Genomic DNA, 22,855 nt, shown 5'->3' on the forward strand with positions numbered 1-22,855 from the left:
AATTCAACTTATCTGTTCTTAGAGGTTTAGACTTGGATCGCAAACGATGCTTACTATTATTAATCGAAATCCACCTATGTTACAAATTTGATTAAATATTTATTTCAAAGTTCGATTTCCAGGTCAAACGTGGCGAGACACTATGCCTTCTTGGGTATGAGATCATCCACCACTGCCTAGACAAAACCTTACAAAGAAAACCGATATTTAATCTCCTTATAGTAACCCTAGGTTTAACCAAAAAGAACAATCAAATCACAAATTTGAAAAACAAAATCGAAAACATAAATTCGATAACCTAGATTCATTAACCTCTTGTGTTTGGTATTTCAAGATCTAAATAAAAGGATGAACTAGTTATGATGCGGAAACTAATAACTAGTTATACCTTTTATAGCTTATAGACCTCACGATCTTCTGCCGTATTCCTCTTCTTATCTCGGACGTCGTGTGAGCGACGATCTATTGAGACGTGAATCCACCCAAGCTTCCTTCTTCTCCAAGCAAGTTTCGGCCAACAACAAACTCCTTGAGTTGAAGAACTTTGGCCACCAACCAAGCTCCAAGGGATGCTAAGAAACAAAGCCTCCTATCTCTCCTTCTTCCTCTAACAATATCCAGCCACCACCAAAGGTAGATCCGCTACCTTAGCGACCCCCTTAGTGAAGATCCGGCCACCACCAAGCTCATTGAGATGAGATGCCGCCACCCACCAAGGAAGAAGAATAGGAGAAGATGAAGGATGAGAGGGCCGACCACACCACCAAGGAATAGAAGAGAGGAATACTAAATTATGTGTTATGAGGTAAGACACCTCTACCCTCTCTTTTATATTATTGGTCTTGGCAAATAAGGAAAGTTTTATAAATAAAATTCCCTTACATTCCTTGCCAATGTTTAAGAAAGAAAATTTAATTAAAATTTCCTTATCAAACCTCCAATGGTCAGCCACCTTATTCCCTCCAAATAAGGAAAGTTTTAATCATAAAATTAAAACTTCCTAATTTGTTTCCGGAAATTTTAAAATAAAAATTTCTCTTTAAAAAATTCCCTTCATGGTTGGTTATAAAAGGAAACTTTTATAAATTAAAATCCCTCTTTTAAAACATGTGGATGATTACAAAAAGGAAAGTTTTCTTAAAATTAAAATCTTCCTTTTCAATCTACAAATAAGGAAAGATATCAAATCTTTCTTTTAATCTTTTGTAGAAAGCTATAAAAGGAAAGATTTATAATTTTAAAACTCTCTTTTAAAACCATGAGGATGGTTATAAAAAAGAAAAGTTTTATAAAATCTTCATTTTAACTACAAATAAGGAAAGCTATCAAACCTTTCTCTTAATCTTTTGTAGAAATCTATAAAAGGAAAGATTTAAATTTTAAACTCTCTTTTGAAACCATGGCTTCTACATAAGAAAAGATTTTAAAAATTAAAATCCTTTTATTGTGTTGTGGCCGACCACCTAAGCTTGGGTTCAAGCTAAGGCCGGCCACCTCTTGAAACCAACTCATCTTAGTTTGGCCGACCCTAGCTTGGGCTCCAAGCTAGGCTTGGTCGACCACCTTAAGGTGGGTAAGAAGGTGGGTATAGGTGGGTATAATACTTTATAAATAAGAGTCTACGACAGGGACCGAGAGGAGGAATTGATTTTGGTCTCCCGATGAACTTGAGCTTCCCGTGTTCGCCCCGAACACCCAACTCAAGTTCATCAATAATAACTCATTCCACTAAAGAGTTATTATTGAACTACCACACCAATCTCATATTACTATATGGGCTCCTTCTTATCATGAGTGTGTAAGTCTCCCTGTGTTTAAGATATCGAATGCCCACTAATTAAATGAGTTACTGACAACTCATTTAATTAATATCTAATTCCAAGAGTAGTACCACTCAACCTTATTGTCATGTCGGACTAAGTCCACCTGCAGGGTTTAATATGACAATTTTTATGTGCTCCTCTTGGGGACATTATCAACCTAAATTACTATGACACAATTTCATTCTATAATCAACAACACACCATATAAATAATATCATTTCCCAACTTATCGGAGCTATTGATTTATTGAACTAAATCACACCCTTTGATAAATCAAAGAAATAAATATTAAGTATATGTGCTTGTTATTATATCATGATTAAGAGCACATACTTCCATAATAACAATGGTCTTGTTCTTTTATTCAGTCAGTATAAAAAGAACTTACCTTAAATAGTCTAGCTCAATACACTCTGAGTGTACTAGTGTAATTTTATAATCAAGATAAACTAATACAAATTACACTACGACTATCCCAATGGTTTGTTCCTATCCATCTTAGTCGTGAGTAATTGTTTATAATTTATAAAGAACTAATAACATGATCTTCTGTGTGTGACACCACACATCATGTTATGTACAATATAAATTAATTGAACAACTGCACTTAGCTTATAAATGTAGATATTTGACCAATATGATTCTTATTTCTAAGTAATGTTTATACAAAAGCTAGACTTTTAGTATATATTCCAACAGTATGCATGTGGTGGTGTGTGATGTAATAATTATGAATTATTATTGCTTTATTTTCCGCTATGTATGTTTACGAAATGTGTTCTAGCACGCACCCGTATCGGACATATCCCAATAGAAACATATTGAAATTGATTGTCATATTACTCGTCATCATCTTCGGCTTGTCACTATCACATAGTAATTTATTCATTCTAATCTACAGATTGCTGATATATTTACCAAAACACATTTCGCTTCACACTTTTCTTTTTTGTTTGATAAACTTTCAATACTTCTAGTTGTAGTATCATGAGTTTGAGAGGGGATGTTAGATTATGTTATTATTATTATTATTATTAGGTTGTTCTATTTATTAGCTATTAAAGATACATTAATCTTTTTCTTGGTATTTAACTTAACTATATAAACATGTGTAGTTTTTCATCAAATTTGATGTTTATAACAAAGCAAATCTTAGTTTTCTCTCTTTTAATTTCTACACCTTTGAACACAATATCCTGCCCCCGACATAGCATAGCCGGTCACCACATGGTAGATTTATAGAATTGAATAAGGGTTGATTCTCAATGAAGCTGTGGAAATACCCTTCCAGTGACTTGCTTCGGTTTCCTAATTTACTCATTTCTAATAGTGTAGAGCAGTCGTGGGAGGCCACCAAAGGGCATATTTCACTTTTTGTAGAATATAATACAATGTTCCACAAAATAAGTGTAGATATATTTCTTAGACAATGGTTGAATGGTGACGATGAGGAGTTGGCTGAGATGCCCAAAGAAAAATGAAAAAGAAGTTTGATAAATTTGGGGATCGATTGATAAAATGAATATTGAAGTGAAAATAAAATATCACTTACTTTAAATAGTTAGTATTGCCGATCTCATGATAAAATATAGATAAATAAATTGGACAGCTGGGAGGGGACATTTTGATATGATCCTGTAAGATATTGTAAAAAGTGTAATGATGAAAGAAACGGGAGAAGGATGGCTTGTTAGAATTGTTTTTGGATTACAAATTTAGGTACGAGAGTCCTCGAAGTCCAACACATTCGTTTAACCAACGATCATTTTCCCTTGGTGTTGAAAATTCTCAGTTGGCATCGAGAATTTACTTGAAACATTAATTTAAGAATTGTACAAGTTGGGGGAAGAACTGAGCATGTAAAATCTGAGTTGGAGAAATGTTTGGGTGAGAACAATGAGAAGTTTGATATATTATTATGGTAAAAAGTAAATTCTCACAAGTTTTCAATTCTTTCCAAAGTGGCTCGAGATGTATTAGCCATTCTTTATCTCCAAAAATAGTTATTGATTTGCACTCAAAATCGACTTCAAATGGATTCAAAACCAATTAGTAAAGGTTGAGGAAGACGAGATTGAAATGCTCGATAATGGTATCAAAATTTCAATTTTCTTGACTTTTGCTTATTTTCTTAAAGATTCTATTTTTATGAGAATTGACTTATATTTGATCATTGGTTCTTATTATTTTTGTAGAGTTAACAAAATTTGGAATTGATTCGACAATATAATCATTGACATTTGATGCTGCTATAAGTGAACCAAGTTATTGGCGACTATTATTTACTATGATTGTTAGAAATTTTTTTATTCTTGGAGTTGAATCATTTTTGTATATCTAAGATTTAATGTTGGAATTTATTTATGCTTTTAGTTAAGTTTAGGAATTGAATCATTAATTAATTATTTATTTATCTATCTGTAGATAACGTATCTATTTATCTATTTACGTTCATTGCTCAAAAGTACATTATTATTAAAATATTTTATTAGTTTAACGTGATGAATTTTGGAATATGCTTGAAGTTGAAGTATTTTGTATATTTATGAATGATATATTTTGATAATTAAATTATAAGGCTCCATTAGTAGGAGTGATATGATTGGATTATGGGTAGGATTTATAATTATTCCTCATGCTTAAGTATTATAAATTCTACCTCTAATCAATCCTATCAAACGATACATTAATAATTTTTTGAAAATATAATCTTAATCTTATCATCCCTAGCCTAAAAATTACTAGGCGAATGTTTATTTTATCTCATATTTTTATACCATTAGAAAAAAATCACTTTGTAGCATGTTATAGTTGAGACTTAAACTATAAGTACTGAGAATTACTGGATCAATGTTACCGTGGTATTGTAGTTCTGTATAATAAATTATAAATGCTACGAAAGTAAAAGTTGATATTATCTATCTCAATATTCATCATATCAATTGATGATTTTTCTTATGTATTAATTATTATTCCAAAGATTAATAGTCGTCCGTAATTTACCTCCTCCATATTGATCCTAAGATAAATTGACGGGAGTACTGGGAAAAAACATAGTATCTTTTATCACCATAATATCAATTGATGATAAATATTTTAACTTTTCCTCAACTACCAAATTAATTTCGCAGTTAAAAAAAGGTTTGATTTAGTTTTTTCAGATCATTAAAATCATCATCAGACTTTGTAACTGACTACAGCTTATGACAGAAACATTATGACGTAATTTAACAAAAGCATCATACAGGGGCTATGTCAAAAGTAACAAACGGTAGAGTAGCAAAATGAAAAATTTCTAATTCTTAATTAATCGTGAACTTGTAACTCAAGATTAGGGGTGATCACGGATCAAATTGATTCGATTATTGGGATAAAAAACTATCCGGCCCTACTAGATCAGATAATATAAAATCGGGACCTACATCCGGCCCTATATCCGGCGGTTCTTATGTTTCAGATATCCGACGGGTTATCAGTTATTTGGATATCCGACCCTATATCCAATGAAATATAAAATATAAATATAAATATAACAAAAAAAAAATAAATTTTTTTAAAATGATAATAGACATTACTCATTACACGTTATAGCAGCTAATCAGAAATAACTATTATAACGTGTTGTAACTTATCGGCAATAGTTGTTACAACGTGTAACAGCTTATCAATATTAGTTGCTACAAGTAGGGGTGATCGGATCGGGTTGGTTCGGTTACTGGGATAAAAAATTATCTGGCCCTACTAGATCAGATAATGCAATATTAGGACCCTACATCCGGTCCTATATCCGGCGGATTATTTTTTTGGTTCAGTTCGGGTTAATATAAGTAAGTTGGTCGATTTGACGGATTGACTGCTCACCCCTACTCAAGATACTGATGCTTCATGCTTGATTTCAACGCACGGATAAATCGGGCCGGTCACGGACCGGCTGTGGACCGGCCTCTGACCCGTTCGTTTGACTAAAAACCCTAAAAGTAGGGTGGTCGCCGTCTCTGCTCTCAGTTTGGAAACCCCCGTCTTGCCACCTCTCTCGCCGGCGATGGAGGACGTTTGCGAGGGCAAGGACTTCTCGTTCCCGAAGCAGGAGGAGTCCATCCTCCGCTTCTGGTCATCCATCCGGGCCTTCGAGACCCAGCTCAAGCGGACCGAGTCCATGCCGGAGTACATCTTCTACGACGGGCCGCCCTTCGCTACCGGACTCCCGCACTACGGTCACATCCTAGCCGGCACCATCAAGGACGTTGTCACCCGCTACCAGTCTATGAACGGCCGCCATGTCACCCGCCGTTTCGGCTGGGACTGCCACGGCCTGCCCGTCGAGTTCGAGATTGACACCAAGCTCGGCATACGGAGCCGGGAGGACGTCCTCGCTATGGGCATCGCGGCGTACAACGAGGAGTGCCGCGCCATCGTCACGCGCTACGTGAACGAGTGGGAGGAGACGATCACGCGCACGGGCCGCTGGATCGATTTTAAGAACGATTACAAGACGATGGACCTCAAGTTCATGGAGTCGGTGTGGTGGGTGTTCGCCCAGCTGTGGAAGAAGGAGCTTGTATATCGAGGCTTCAAGGTCATGCCTTACAGCACGGGATGCAGGACACCGATCTCAAACTTTGAGGCTGGGCAAAATTATAAGGTTCTGTTCATCTCGTTTGTTTCAATCTTCACTGTTAAAAAAAAATTTGTGTGAGGGTCTGTAGTCTAATTGTTTACCAATTTGGTAATTGCAGGATGTGTCGGACCCTGCAATCATGGTGTCATTTCCAGTCGTTGGCGATCCTCATAATGCAGCGTTAGTAGCATGGACAACTACTCCATGGACACTTCCGAGCAATCTTGCTCTGTGCGTAAATGCTGATTTGGTGTATGTAAAGGTCAGTCTTGCCTGCTTGATAGAGTGTTAGTTTATTCAGCCTTGGTTTATGAACTTCTTATATGTACATTTTGTTTTGACATCTTCGAGGCATTTGCTATCAGTACTTTTACTAATGGAGTTATCCCTGCCAGTTAAAATGTTCTTTATGAGTTTTAAGGCACAGTTAATATCAGTTCATAGCTATATTGTATGATAGCATTACTTTGTTATGTGCCTAGCACTATCTGCACCATACAAATAACCAATTGCATTTTGTTGATGGTTTGTTGTTCTTTATGTTCTGATTGTAGCATTAATTCTCATAGTTTTCCTCATATTTTGGAATTTAGTATTAATCCAAAATCTTCCATGCTTACATGGAATGCACTTGCAATTTACTCTTGCTTATATTAAACATTTCATAGATTCCTTGCGTTATCATCTCTTGCAATTTATTCTCAACAGCTGAGGTCCTTGCCATTTTGCATTTGTTGATAGGGCTTGATAACAATATTTGACACAATTGACCAAATTCAAAATACTATCTATAGAGACAAATCTGAAAGCGACATGACATGGTTACGATAAATGGATTGACATGATCCATCTATCAAATAAGTTTTCTTATGTACATTTCTTATCAGTTCTATCAAAATGATTTATGGGTGAGTTGACCTATCCAATTTGTTTTAGAATAATATATATATATTATATATATATATATATATATATATATATATTTCAAGTAGTATTTTTATATTGTCATGAATGGCTCAACTTGCTCATGATACATTATGTCAACACAACATGAAGTGCAAAATTTATTCAGCCGTTGCATTTGTTCTCCATTGAAAACAATTGGTTGTCATTTTGCATTGGTTTATTGAACTTTGGCTAAAAGAAGATCTTGTATCACATTAATTTTATTAGGATTTGGTCACCTTCTGACTCAAATTTCTCCAGTTTAAGAGAGAAAATAATTCTTACCAATTAGGAAAATTTCAATCTTCGAAAATTAAAACAAGTCAAACTATAGTTCTCTCAATCTAAGCAGGAGTTCTTTATTTATTTAGACAACCTTTTGAATTAGTTTCTACACAGGAGTTCTTTATTTATTTTGACAACCTTTTGAATTAGTTTCTACAATCACGTGCAATTTATTAAGTATGCAGTTAGGTATGTGAAAATTATTATTGTAGAGCACAATTCATCACTAGTTCTCTTGCATTGTCTTTAAACGCAGTAGGGAACCATATTACATGTAGTACATACATTTGGCTTTGTGATAATGAGGATGATGATGATATATGGTTGATTTAGCGGGTCTATATGATCCACATAACCAGTTTGAGTTGAACCAAATCAAATAAGGCCCTAATTATCACCTGCCCTTATCTTTTCAAATAACAAGGCTTTTGTGATTACTCTTTTACCAGCTTGGTTTTGATATGGGAACTTAGTGTTTGTTTAACCACTTCTTTGCAAATGTTAAAGTATATATATGCATTTCTCTTATAAAATATGCTCTGAATTATTAATTGTTATTTAACATTAGCTGTTATATAGTATGCACTTTACATTGTTTGTTACATGCATTTCATTAATAAAATATGCTCTGAATTATTACTTGTTATTTAACATTAGCTGTTATATAATATGCACTTTACATTGATTGTTACATATTTTCTTGGTGGAATTATCAATTCATAAGTTGAATAATCTACATTATTTTATATTTATTATATAAATAAATAAATATAAATAAATAAGTATAAATAAAACATTTTATATAATAAATTATTTTTAATAAGGATTGTGTTTGCCACCGCGATCAATATATATTCTGTGTCTCCTTTTTAAAACCTTGAGTGTCATTACAATTCTTTTAGAAAGGTGAATATGTCCAGTTGTTATTTTATGAATGGATGTACTGTTTAACTCCAATTTGTGGACAATGATGAGTTAAAGTTTTGGTCACAAGTGTGCCTTAAGTTGCTTACACAGATAAAATTTCTCATGTCAATTAACATACAAATAAATTTAGAATGAAGACTGATTTTTTTTCCATTGTAAATGGAGATAGTGAATAACCAGCTTTAAATGATTTCTGAAATTTGCAAGTTGTCAAGCTCAGATATATCTTGTTGGATACTATAAGCATTACACTGATCATTCTTATTATCGTTTTGAGCTCTTTTATAAGCTTCTTCAGCTTTTCTGACTCATGCAACCAATGACAGGTTCGAGAAAAAACATCAGGTGTGACTTATATTGTTGCAGAATCTAGGTTGCCCCAGCTGCCTAGCAAGAAGTCAAAATCAGAATTAGCTGGAGCTGTCGTGCCTCCACAAGATATATCATCAGCCAACTCTAAGAGCAAGGGAACCTCGAGCACTAAAACTAAGAGTGGAGTTGATGCCAAATCATATGAGTTAGTGGAGAAATTAACAGGCGCTTCTTTAGTTGGATTGAGGTGAATAAAAATTTCCCTATGCCAAATATTTTGTTCTACCTATTTGTAGTTATCCATGGTCATGATCATTGTTTTAAAATATGCTTCTTTGCAGCTGCATAAGCTTATGCAATGACACACACACACACACACACACACACACTATATGCAACCAGCATATGGTCTAGGAGTAGGTGGGTAATTATGTGGGTTGAACATGTTGTGCATTCAAAGCATACAGTTAAAAAGAATGGTTTGACAAAATAAGCATCATCAATTTTGATTAAATGAGTATCTATGATAAGAAACAATGAGGAAAAGCAAGGGGGTGAAGGGTGTGGTGTTTAGAAATTTAATATTATGGCTTTTTGAACAAGCCAGCTCTCCAAAAGGTTTAGTATGTTTAATCTTGATTAGAGCTAGAGTTGATGTAAGGTTTTAGTTATATAATAAAATTTATTTGATGCTACAGATGAAATCTACAAATGATACAAATACAGAAAGGAATTTTAGGTGATTGAGGCTATGGAGACACAATAAGAAATAACAATCTTCTATTTTTTTTAACTACTACTTCAAGAGTTTGAATTATTTAAGTTTCAGTTCTTGAAAAAGTTATCAATTGCATCTACCATGGACTATTTATAAAACTATATATTTTTTTTGTATGGGGGCTGATTTTTCTTGCTTGAGTAGCATAGTCACATGCTTTGTTGTTTTTTTTTGCTCATCTATTATAAATTTGTGTGTTTGTGTAAATAATTCCAATTTTCTTTTGGACATTCAGACAACAATTATCTTCTGCACTTCTGTTTTGGTGATAGAACAAGATTTGATTACTTTGTTTGTGCAGATATGTTCCTCTGTTTGATTATTTCTTGAAGTATTCGGATACAGCCTTTAGGGTAGTTGCAGACAATTATGTAACTGATGATAGTGGAACTGGTGTCGTTCACTGTGCTCCTGCTTTTGGTGAAGATGATTACCGTGTTTGTGTTGCTTCTGGTATAATCAAGGTCAGTATTTATATATTGTTTCTTGTTGTTCAATACCATTGTCATTTTGGATCACATTTGACGTCGGACAGGATAACAATTATCTTGTGGGCCGACGAGAGAGGGAATTGAGGAGAGGGCAAAAAGAGAATCCGAAGAAAACAAGGAGAAAACTCGTTGTTTGCTAAAAAAAGAAAATTTTATTATTAATTGAGGGATCATCCTCATACAACTAGACAGGTGTTTATATAAACTTTAGATTTTGGGACAAAGAAAGGAAAGAAATCATAATATATGGACTTCAATTCTAATCTTATAGAGAAAGAAAAGGAAATCTCTTGACAAAAATTAAAATTAATAAAACAGGACGTTGTTATAGACTAATTATGACTCATAAGTACCAGGAATATAAAAATACCCTAAATAACATAAAAACGGAAATGACTAAAAATAGTAATAAAATCTTCGGAGGTTCGAATGAGGGCCACTGATAAAGCCTGATTTCGACTCCTGAGTCAAAAGTTATAATCGTTTGAAGTTCAAGGGTCGTGTTGGGTTGATCCTGCATCAGTCGGGTTGAAAAGAACTTGCCCTCGAGTTCATAGTAGCCTCATTAGCATCCACCGAATAAGAAGTCAAGTGCTTTACATTGAAGACATCAGACATCTTAAGATGACTAGGAAAGCACAACATGTAGGCATTATCATTGATCTTTAACAGTATCTCACACGGTCCAATCTTTCGATCCTTCAGCTTATTGTATTCACCAATAGGGAAACGATCACGAGTTAAAACAACTCAGACAAAAATCACCGACCTCAAAAAGTACCTAACGACGATGACCATCAACCCGAGTTTTATACTTGGTATTGCTATATAGAATTGCAAGTTTCACCTGCTAATCTGCTTTAAGATTAAATCGTCCCATACATGGAACAGGGGCTAAGTCCAAAACCCCCGATGGGTTCTACCTATAGACAATCTCGAAAGGACTCAAACATGTAGTCTTGTTTCTCAATTGATCGATCTCGCGCCTTGTCTCAACGAGCGGAGCGTGCTGGAACAGAGTTTGGCAGCCGAAAGGAAAGAAGTGTTCCCTCAGTTTCTTCTTCATCTTCGCCTAGTCATTAGTTTAGGCTGCGCATCTGTTCCCACCACGCCAATGCTCGCCCCTTGAGTATGATGACAATTAATTTTACCTTCATCTGATTTGGAACTTGCTTATAGTCGAAGATCCGCTCAACTTCGTTGATCCAATCGACGAAGCCCTTTGCTTGCAATGTACCAGAGTATTTGGGTAATTCAACTCGAAAATCGAGGTCTCTATAGGACTCCTCTCGATCACGATGTTCCTAGTATGTAACTTGTTGGTGATAATGGTTTTCAAAGGAAGACTCAGATCCATGATCTGAGAGCCCATGAGCCTCAATAATTTGTGTCGCTTGGGCTATTCGTTGGGTTAAGTCAGTGACTTGCCTCTCCATCGCCATTATGTCATAAACGCTATGACCACGGTGCGAGACTTTCTCAGTCGGAACCTGCCTACCTTGACCACAACACGATGACCTTCCATTGGATCTGCACCTTGCTCTGATACCAATTGACGTCGGGCAGGATAGCAATTATCTTGCCGACTGATGAGAAGGGGGAATTAAGGAGAAGGCAAGAAGAGAACCCGAAGAAAACAAGGAGAAAATCCGTTGTTTGCTTAAAAAAGAAAACTTTATTATTAATTGAGGGATCATCCTCGTACAACTAGACATGTGTTTATAGACTCCAGACAAGGAAATAAATCACAATATATGGATCTCAATTCCAATCTTGTAGAGAAAGAAAAGAGATCTTTTTAGAAAAGGAAATATCTTGACAGAAATTAAAATTAATAAAACAAGACGCTCTATGACTCATAATTATCAGAAATATCAAAAATACCCTAAAGACCATAAAAATAAAAATTACTAAAAATAGTAATAAAATCTTCGGAAGCTCAGATGAGGGTGGGCCCCAAAATTGGCAATTACGGGTACCTCAAAACAAATGTAGATTTTTAAATTCTGCATGCGTGGCCCACCAATAGAGCCTGATTCCGAGTCAAAAATTATGACCGTTTGAAGTTCAAGGGGTCATGTTGGGTTGATCTTGCATCAACATTGTGTTCAAATAATCAACTATATTCTACTAGTATTCTTTTTAATAGTAAACTTCAATTATTTATGTGGATGAAGATCATGGGTTTGAGTATCTGAAATAACCTCTTGCAAAACAAGCTAAAGTTGCATATAATAGACCTTTACCGAGACCCGCATTAGTGGGAGCTTTGTGCACCGGACTGTTGTTTTTTTTTTAATTTTATTATTATTATTATTATTATTTTAACAATCAGCTAGTTCTTTGTTGCCTGTAAATGTTTGTTTTTTTTTTCAATCATTGTTTAGTTGTTCTTGTAATATCTGTATATGACAGTCAATTCTCAACAGAAAAAACTGCGACATGAAGTCATTAAGTTGTTTACTTTGATGTTATTGTATGTAGCAGATTTATGATTATTGTATTGACAATACAATTAGATAATTCAATCTTAACTTTTTTATGTTTCTAATATCATTCTTTTACTTTATTCTAATTGAATAGGGTGTGGATCTTTTTGTGGCGGTTGATGCTGATGGTTGCTTTACTGAGGAAGTCTCAGATTTCTATGGGCGCTATGTGAAGGATGCTGATAAGGACATTGTAAATGCTGTTAAGGTAAGAATCTCTGTTGACATTTCTAGTCAATGTCTAAGGTGTTAGTCTGACTGATGACTAATTAATCTAATGTGTCTTAATTCTCTCGTTTATAGAACTTTTATATGACTTTGGAATTTGCATGATGACAAATCTTATAAGATATGCTTTTATTGAACTTTTAGAATAAGTCGTGAGTTTTTGAAGTAAGTAATCCTTGTAGGTGGTTCTATAATTTTGATTCTTTCATGCTTTATCCTGATCTCGAAATATTCTCATTTGAGTGTGCTTGTTTGAAAAATCTTATATGAACCTTGATATATCATTATATAGATGTCAATGGCTTTTTGAGATACATGTAGTTGACCCCAAATACTTGGGACTCGCATTTGTTTGTTGTTGCCATGTAGTAACTTACAAACTTGGAAGATGTTTTCTCATGCTGGCTTTTTTTGATAGAATTTTAATACTTCACCAAGTTTTCTTGATTTTCTTTGATTGCTCATCTTATCTTGGTGTTGTGGGTTCATTAATCAGTATTTATACATAGAAGAACATCTTGAATCTCGTATCAGGTGAAAGGAAGACTTGTAAATAATGGAAGTGTCATGCATTCTTATCCTTTCTGCTGGAGATCAGACACGCCCCTTCTATATCGGGCTGTTCCTAGTTGGTAAATCACTATATCATATTATTGATTGAACTTTTTGATACATTGAGTTTTGGTTCCGCCACTTTTAAACAAGAAGTTTGATCTGATAATATCTGCTATACTATTTTTTTTTCCATATTTTTTTTGTGGCGATGCACATGATTATGGAGATCTTGGTTTCTTTCATGCAGCTTATCTTTTTTGTTGCTCTTATTATGAAGAAATTATTTAGTGTTATCAGACTATCCTACTATGTCATCATAGTTCAATTTAACTTTTTAGGTCAAGACATTCCCATTGATGAGGGTTAACCGTTTGTTGGTCCAAATGGAACTGATTGATTCATTGTTGATTGGATGACTCTTAAGTGGTGGACAATATTTATTGGAAACTCCATAAAAGTTAGTTATGTGCCTTTTGACCAAATAGTAGTCATGATTGACTTTAGCACTATTGATGTCAGCTTCTATATCGTGTTCGGCATAAACTGTATTTTGTGTTCTTATCAAATCATTTCAGTCTTTGTGAGTGTTTTGATACTTGGAAGTCATAATAATTTCAATTTAAATCATTCCTCAATCTTGAATACTAAAGCTGTTATTCATAATACTCTGGATTGTTCAAATAAAAAAGTTCCCTCTATTTGTTTTTATAATTAGCTTGTATGTTCAGGTTTGTTTCTGTTGAAAAGATTAAGGAGCAGTTGTTAGAAAGTAACAAACAAACAGATTGGGTTCCCGACTATGTGAAGGTTTGATCTTTTCCTTCTTTTATTGTTTCTTTTGAAAGAATAATTCCCACAGAACCAGAGTGGTGATGGTTAATCTACTGTTGACCACAGGAAAAACGGTTTCATAATTGGCTCGAAAATGCTAGGGATTGGGCTGTTAGCCGAAGTAGGTTTTGGGGTACCCCTCTTCCTATTTGGGTCAGTGAGGATGGCATTGAGAAGAGAGTTATTGGTTCTATTGATGAACTTGAGCAACTATCTGGTGCTAAGGTGGATTCATGCATTATTAATGTTTTTGTCAGGCCTGTTTTAATTTGTTAACTAAGTTAACTTTTTTTTATTGGATTTTAAGGTTACTGATCTGCATCGTCACTATATTGATCACATAACCATTCCTTCTGAACGTGGTCCTGAGTTTGGGGTTCTTCATCGCATTGATGATGTGAGTTTTCTCAAGGCAATCAATCTATGTGTAATTGGTTATTAATATATAAATGAATATGGTTCATACACATGTAGTTTATATGTGAAATTCGTGTAAGATCCACAATAATTTGGACTTTGAGATTGTTTGCCATTCAAGTATTTGCCAAATATTATAGTGATATGACTAAGTTTGATTATTGTTTGTTTAATTACTCAAATATATGGTAGTTGTTGCCATTTCTTGAATGAATCATCTAGATTTCTCGGGATTGATTCAAATAAATAACCACACTTAAAAAATATATATTGTGGGCGAATATATGATGCGAGTGCAGTCCACATACCTCAACAGCTGTTTGTGCACCTCACAAATCTTTAAGTTGGCATAAAATTGAGAGAAGGATCCTTTGTAGGATTGAGCCAGCTAACTAATCAATAAAACCCTGTTAGTTTACAGTTGTCCAAATAATGCTTGATTGGCTTGTTCCATTGCAACAGTTTATACTCTGCAAATGGGTTCTCTGATCAATCAGGTCCTATTTTGATGAGTGGAGAATAAATTATTCTATACATCCTTCAGGTCTTTGACTGCTGGTTTGAGAGTGGGTCAATGCCATATGCTTATATTCATTACCCGTTTGAGAATGTGGAACTCTTTGAAAAGAACTTTCCGGGACACTTTGTTGCCGAGGGCCTTGACCAAACGCGAGGATGGTTGGTTTTTCTACTGTATCTCTTTTTTTTAAGCATGTCAAATATATTCTATTCGAGATATGAGATCCTGTTTACTACAAGTGCTCGCCCTTTTTTACTTTATTTTCATCTTATCTTTAGATAAACCTTGTGAGCTCTGAAATGATTCGAAGGTGTTTTTACTAAGTAGTCCTATATCATCTTTGTTCATTTTAGTTGATTGGCTAATTTTTCTCCTTTTAACATTTTTTGTTGCATGTCGAATATATTCTATTCTAGATCTGAATTGCGGTGATCATGACTTCTATAGGCTGCTTTTTTTCTACTTCTTCCATTTTCATCTTTTTTATCCTTAGGTTAGCCTCATCACCGCTATATTGAACGTGTTTTGTTTAAGTTGGACTAGACCATCTTTATTTATTTTAGTTGATAGTCTGATTAGAGACATTAACATGTAATTTGACTGATAAGGCAAGTGTTTTGTTTCCCATTTCATGTATTGGTTTGATTTACAGTCTTGATATTTCCTTGTTGATGGTGCAAACCTGACATGTACTTACATTAATGGAACTGGTGTGTTGATATGATTGAGACTGCTAATGGGAAGATAAGTATTTGGAGTGAGGAAAAGTATGCACAATAGGAAAAACGATGCCAAGGTTCGTTGTTTCAGAAATTTGCATTTGACAGGTGGAAAACCATGTGTCTTTACATTTTTCATCATAAATCTGAATACCATTATACTCATGCATTCTTTATTTCCATTGTTTATATGGAAACCAAGTTTTAAAAAGCACAAAAACTTATACATGATGTTCAGATTATAGAAGAGAAAAAGTTTGAAGTGTGCGTATTATTTATCATCTCTTTGTTATAAAGCATAGGAGGCAAATTATCCGTTTTTTCTTTACCATGCAAAGGAATCCTGTTCCAGTTAACACTGCCTCCAATTAACTTTTTAGTCTTGGTTAAACATTCAACAAAAAGTGTTGTCCTTTTTCTTGGTTTGTCACATGGACTAGGATGCTTCTATAACTCATGACTCAAGCATACATTCACGACCATCCATTGACAACTACTGGGCATAATTATGTTTGAAAACTTCTAGTAAGAAGTGTGAATTTGATTTACATGTTTTATTTTTGTCCTAATGTTGAAACATATTGACGCCCTTGCTCAATATACTAGTTAGGTTGTATTTCAACCACTTTTGCACAAATTTGTTCCTGTATTTCTGGGAATTGAGTACTTATATTAGCATGTTCACTTGATAAACTGGCAATTTGTTAGTTTCTTGGTGATCTTGAAATAGTTTTGATTTTCAACAATTCTCTTGGCGACCTTGAAATAGTTTTGATTTTTAACAATTACTTTTGACTATCATACTGAATTTTTTCAGAAAATTTATGCAGAATTTTTTTGCTCATTATGGTTATGTTTCTCATTTGTTTTTGTGTCTTCAAAAATGTGCAATTTATGGATTTTGTTTTGTTGATAGCTCCAATGATATTCAGCATTACTGAGTATTATTTGTATAAGTTGCTTCCTCCTTATTTTCTCATATAATAGTTCCTCTCAACCCCTCAGTACTTATTTTAATGTTTTATACCATTTTAGGTTCTATACACTTATGGTGCTATCTACGGCATTGTTTGGGAAGCCTGCATTTAGAAACCTTATCTGCAATGGTCTTGTGTTGGCTGAGGATGGGAAGAAAATGAGTAAAAGATTGAAGAACTACCCATCGCCAACCGAAGTCATAGATGATTATGGAGCGGTATGCAATTAGTTTCACTAGCAAGAAGCATTATTTATTGAGTTATAATTATTTGTTTTATCCTTAATTATATAACTTTCATGGTCACAATCATAACATGGAACCTACAGGATGCTTTGCGATTATATCTGGTTAATTCTCCTGTTGTTCGTGCTGAACCTTTGCGGTTCAAAAAGGATGGTGTATATAGTGTGGTAAGGCTCTTTTGGGTCATGATTTATTTAAGTATGTGGACTGTATGCTTGTTTCAATTTATTTTTACTGTTGCCTTCTTTCTGTTTTGCTTAAGCAGGTCAAAGATGTCTTCCTTCCATGGTATAACGCATATAGATTCCTTGTTCAAAATGCAAAAAGGCTTGAGGTTGAGGGTCTTGCACCTTTTGTTCCAGTGCATTATGAAGCCCTTCAAAAGTCTTTGAATGTGCTTGACCAGTGGATAAATTCTGCTACTGAAAGTTTAGTTCAATTTGTTCGTCAAGAAATGGATGCTTATCGGTTGTACTCGGTATTTTTTTGTGTTCATTCCATCTAAACTTTAAAACCATGAAATATGTATTTATACCCTTTGTGTTCTTAAGGCGTCTTCTTTTTGCAGGTTGTCCCGTATCTTCTGAAGTTCATTGACAATCTTACCAACATATATGTGCGTTTTAATCGAAAGAGATTGAAGGGACGCACAGGAGAAGACGACTGCAGAATCTCTCTTTCAACTTTATATCATGTATGTATTATGTATATATTTTTTACTCATGGTATTTATCATCCTACATTGCACTTTTTCCCCTATGTTTCTGGTGCAATATATTGCATGATACTTTTTGTTTCTATTGCATTTAATGTGTTGTATAAGATCTTTTGATGTATGTGTCAATTGATAGTATTTCTTTTTATTTAGTTTCATTGTTGTGGTAGTACTTCCAGTTAAGATAAAACCATCATACACTGGAAATTTTTTTAATACTATAAAATCAATTATAATTATATGAAACATGATCAAAGATTTTAGACAAGTTAAATCAACTAGAATAGAAGGTGTGAGATCTGTCTGTCTATCTATCTATATATATAGAAAATTTTCCTTATCACAGTTGTAAGTGCCTTAAAGATATAAGTATTAATGTAAATATGCTTTACAAAGATTTCAACAAGTTCCAGGTTGCACGACACTGTATAGTTGGAACATACTGTTTGTTTATTGCTATATTGCTATTTATTTTATTAATGTTGGCTTGAGTCTTACTGCCTTTTGTGTATCTTTAAATCCTTGTAGATATCACTATAGACTGATTATTGCTAGTCATTCAATATTGAACGGAATAAGATGAATACTTCTATTACTAATTTTGGTTTAGAAAATCGATATTTATTTATTTGGCCTTTTGAGCAAATATGAGCTCAGAGATGATTTCTTTTTAGTTACTTGGGCCTTGCCCTTTTTTTTCATATCTTAAAACATATTATTACAAACTGCTTAATATGATGAATACTTAGATGAATTTTAGGCACAAATATCATCTGGATTATGGTCTCAATTACCTAGGCCTAGCTTCATTTTATATCTTAAAATTTATTATTTAAAACTTCATAATATGATGGATACTTTGCTCGATTTTACATATTGCAGGTGCTTTTAACTACATGTAAAGTGATGGCTCCATTCACACCTTTCTTTACAGAGGTTCTTTATCTAAACCTTCGGAAGGTCTCTGGTGGATCTGAGGAAAGCATTCATTTTTGTAACTTTCCTTCAGCATTAGGGAAGGTATAATTATTTTCAATTTCTTAGTATGCTGTCCATCACTGTATATTTTTTTGCAGTTCCATTTAACATGCTTAAATTATTCCTTCTACTGATATCCTTAGCGGGAGGAGCGCATTGAGCAGAGTGTCACAAGGATGATGACTGTCATTGACCTGGCACGCAACATTCGGGAGCGTCATAGTAAACCTCTCAAAACACCACTCAAGTATGAGGAGTTGCTTTTACCGTATATTGTAATGCCTTTCTATTTATCAAACTTTTTTTTATGTTCTGTTATTTCAGGGAAATGATAGTTGTTCATCCTGATTCAGATTTTCTGGAAGATATTACTGGAAAGTTGAGGGAGGTCGGATAGCAATTGAATCTTCTTTTTATTTTTTACGAGCTTAGTTTATATTTGCATTTGTTACAACCTTCAGATAATGATTTGATTCCATTTTATATGGAGAGTAAATTTATAGGAATCATTTTAGGTTCCCGTCTGGTGCTTAGCCCATCTTTTGGAACTGGAGTTAAGATGAAAGACAATAAAAAAAAAAACTCTGTTTATGCTTGTCATTGTTCAAGAGCATAGAAAATCCTAAATGCATTAAACTGAGTCAGTTTTAACTTCCCATTTAAGAATAGTGAAATTTGGGAACCTCAATAAGAAAGGGTTTGCTAAATGTTAATTTTGGAAGGAAACCTGACTCCCAAGAGAACAAAGAAAACATAAACTCTTTTCTTTTCATATTTGTCTGCAAGCTACTTAGCATCTTTCTTGCACTAGTTTCTGTAAACTTTGTTTTAATATACCTGCCATTGTTTAAATGTTTTTGATTTTCCAATATACCATCAATCAAGTCAAATGCAAATATTCTTTGGACATTGTAGTATGTGATGGAGGAGCTCAATGTTAAATCAGTGGTTTCATGCAATGATCCTTTGAATTATGCTTCATTACGAGCTGAGCCTGATTTTAGGTATGCTATGACTTTCACTAAGTTTATTAAAATCCTTTAGTTGTGGGTGGTAACTGATTTCTTTTTCTTATTATCTTAGTGTATTAGGTAAAAGATTAGGGAAGGCAATGGGTGCTGTGGCTAAGGAGGTCAAGGCAATGTCTGAGGCTGATATATCGTCTTTTGAGCAATCTGGAGAAGTCACATTCTCCGGGCATTGCTTGAAGCTGAATGATATAAAGGTTAATTATGATTTTGAAAGTATTATAAAATCTAAGAAATATGTATATGATCAATCTTCTTAAGAGCACCTGGAGCTAGTTTTTTTAGGAAACTTCAAATGGACTGCTTTCTACTCTTATATTCTTATCCCCGCCATTAGTTTTATGTAACACAATATTGTTATGAATCTGTAGGTAGGCATCCTTTTACTATATAAATCAAATAACTTAATGTTACCTTTTCTTTTTTACATTAGGACTTTAAAATTTGGAATTTCACACATTGTTGTAACTTTGTCAAAATCTCTAGTTATCATGGTTCTGAGTAATAATGCTTTCAGATATTGCATGAGTTCAAACGGCCTTCTGGTACTACAGAAAAGGAGATCGATGCTGCTGGAGATGGTAAGCTAAAGTTTGTTTCTAGATTATAATGTCAAACTTTTCCTCCCCATGTGATGTCATAGATCTTTTCTCAGGTGATGTTTTGGTGGTATTGGATTTGAGAGCCGATGAATCATTGTTTGATGCAGGAGTTGCTCGAGAGGTAATTATGGTGTCTGAATTTTTCTTTTTAGACTGTAGAGATATTACAAGGGAATAATGTTTCTTGTATATTCATCATGTTATACACAGCAATGGAGATGAATGTTAGTTTCACAATGTGTATTGTTTCATTGTTAATGCATCATATGCCCCTATATTCAAACTGCTACTGCCATTTTTTCAGGAAAATCTGCTATTTGTTTTCTCTCTCAAAGTTTTAGTATTCTAGTACTTTCAGAGTTGTGGTAATCTACTTTTGGGCATGTGGAATCTATATTTCTATGACATAGATTGGCCTATATTTTACTTTTTTTATTATGCTTTCGAACAGCCAAATTTCATTTCCAGCACCATCTATCTGGAAGTGGTGCTGCTCACATAGTGTGTTATGTATGTGCACCTATCTGTCTTACTTCAATATCTCTCAGAACAGTGTCAATCTTAAGCCCCTAATTGTTGGTAAATTGTTCTTATTGCTGTAACCTGTGAAATTGAGATTGAGAATGCTTTCACTTGGAGAGAAATGAGAGCAGAGAAAATATTGGGCACCTCTTTCCTCTTTCTCACAGGCCACAAATGTACTAGTTTTATGTTTGTGAGATTACTACTTTTTATGTCAGGTTGTCAATCGGATTCAGAAATTACGTAAGAAAGCTGGTCTGGAGCCCACTGATGTTGTAGAGGTTTACTATGAACCTCTTGGGAAAAGTAAAAATGTTTTGGAGAAAATTGTGGAATCCCAGGTATGTCTTCATATTGTTTGGCTATGTGCTTTAACCACCCTTATAGTTGTTAACCTTCATAGTTTTTTTCTCTGGTACTTTTGTTGCAGGAGGAATACATCAAAGATGCTCTTGGGTCTCCTTTACTTCATCAAAGCAACACTCCCCCTCATGCTGTAAGTGTTAAACGATATAACAAAACTATGATGAATGAGTTGCAATTTTATACTTCAGCAGATTTGAGACCAAGTTATTTTAGTTTTTTTGATTCAGATACAATGTGCAATAGCAAACGTTTTCTTTGTGCTTTCTGCCAAAGCAAACATTTTTGTACGATATTTTGAGGCAGCACCATGCTATCTTGTTTCTATTTATTCTGCAATATGCCTATCAAACCCTAGTTCTATGGAGCTTTTGATCCTAATTTACTGACTTTTATTTTTCAAGGAATTATTGTTTATTCATTAATTTTCTATTGAGTTTTAATGTCCACCTTTGGTTTTTTTATAAGGGCTTCAGTGCCTATTGCTATATTTCCCCTTTGCTCATGTTATTTTCCCTTTCTGATTGGTTGTTGTACTTTGCCCTCATGGTCCTATTACTTGCAGGTGATTTTGTGTCAGGAGTTTCAGGTATGTGCCATTATATTTCTAATAGTTGATAGCTTTTATGCTCTTTATTGTTAAAGTCCCTCAGTTTTAGCAAAGGGCTCCATATTACAATATAGGTTAACTTGACAATTTTCTCTACTTTTGTTCTATAATTTGTTGCAGGTCTTGCTATCACGTGAGGAACAACTGCCTAGTGTCTCATTCGTTGTTAGCATAGCAAAGCCTGCTCTGATGTTTGATACCGGAGCTATTGTTGCATTATATTCAGGTTTTACACTGGAATTATGATTTTGTTATACAACATGCCAAATCATGAGATTTGATCGTCTGCATTTTATTCCTCAGGTGAAAAGAAGCTTGCTGAAAGTTTACAGACATATTTGTTGTCAAGAGATCTTTTGAATTTGAAATTAGAGTTTCAAAGAGGAAATGGGAAGGTATCCATGCTAATTTAATCTCATCGATATTGGGTACATATAATTTGTGGTTTGAAAGTTGTTGAATTTACAACTTCGTTGCAGATTAAGGTAGATTGTTTTGAGAATCAGCTACCAGTTGAGTTGGAGTTAGAAAAGCATGTCTTCCTCAGTGCAGCAGATTACTACTTGAGAAACAAGGAACTGACGGACTAAATGTCAGATTATTTTGCTTGTATTTCCCTCGATTCTAGCCTCACAGTTCCTGCAATCGATTCCTTCCTGAAGATTTTACAACTCATTTCGCTTGAGCAACATTCATATTGGTACTTCAACAATTTAATTTATAAACCATATGTAATCACTTGCTACACGTGTGTGATATTGCAAGTTTGTGTAGTCTGATAAATGCATAATTAGAAAGACAGTCAAATCAAATTTGGTGTATTCTTAAAATTTTGGTTAATTTAATTTAATGATTTTCTGTAATACATCTTTGCAGT

The 22,855-nt window shown here is 34.1% G+C and overlaps 1 protein-coding gene across 1 annotated transcript; it reads left to right on the top strand.

Moving 5' to 3' along the window:
* Window positions 1-5,782: 5,782 nt before the first annotated feature.
* On the top strand, window positions 5,783-22,841 carry LOC121988627 (isoleucine--tRNA ligase, cytoplasmic-like). Its single transcript, XM_042542156.1, has 27 exons — window positions 5,783-6,465; window positions 6,560-6,703; window positions 8,925-9,157; window positions 9,990-10,152; window positions 12,763-12,876; window positions 13,431-13,528; window positions 14,180-14,258; window positions 14,349-14,507; window positions 14,590-14,679; window positions 15,244-15,377; window positions 16,974-17,133; window positions 17,244-17,327; window positions 17,426-17,638; window positions 17,729-17,854; window positions 18,758-18,895; window positions 18,997-19,100; window positions 19,178-19,241; window positions 19,769-19,857; window positions 19,937-20,078; window positions 20,399-20,462; window positions 20,537-20,604; window positions 21,224-21,346; window positions 21,436-21,501; window positions 21,934-21,957; window positions 22,099-22,204; window positions 22,282-22,373; window positions 22,458-22,841. Exons 1-27 carry the CDS (start codon window positions 5,866-5,868, stop codon window positions 22,566-22,568), a joined length of 3,588 nt encoding a protein of 1,195 aa, XP_042398090.1. The 5' UTR covers window positions 5,783-5,865; the 3' UTR covers window positions 22,569-22,841.
* Window positions 22,842-22,855: the final 14 nt, after the last annotated feature.

This window comes from Zingiber officinale, chromosome 6B (assembly GCF_018446385.1).
Source record: "Zingiber officinale cultivar Zhangliang chromosome 6B, Zo_v1.1, whole genome shotgun sequence".
NCBI classification, from domain to species: Eukaryota; Viridiplantae; Streptophyta; class Magnoliopsida; order Zingiberales; family Zingiberaceae; genus Zingiber; species Zingiber officinale.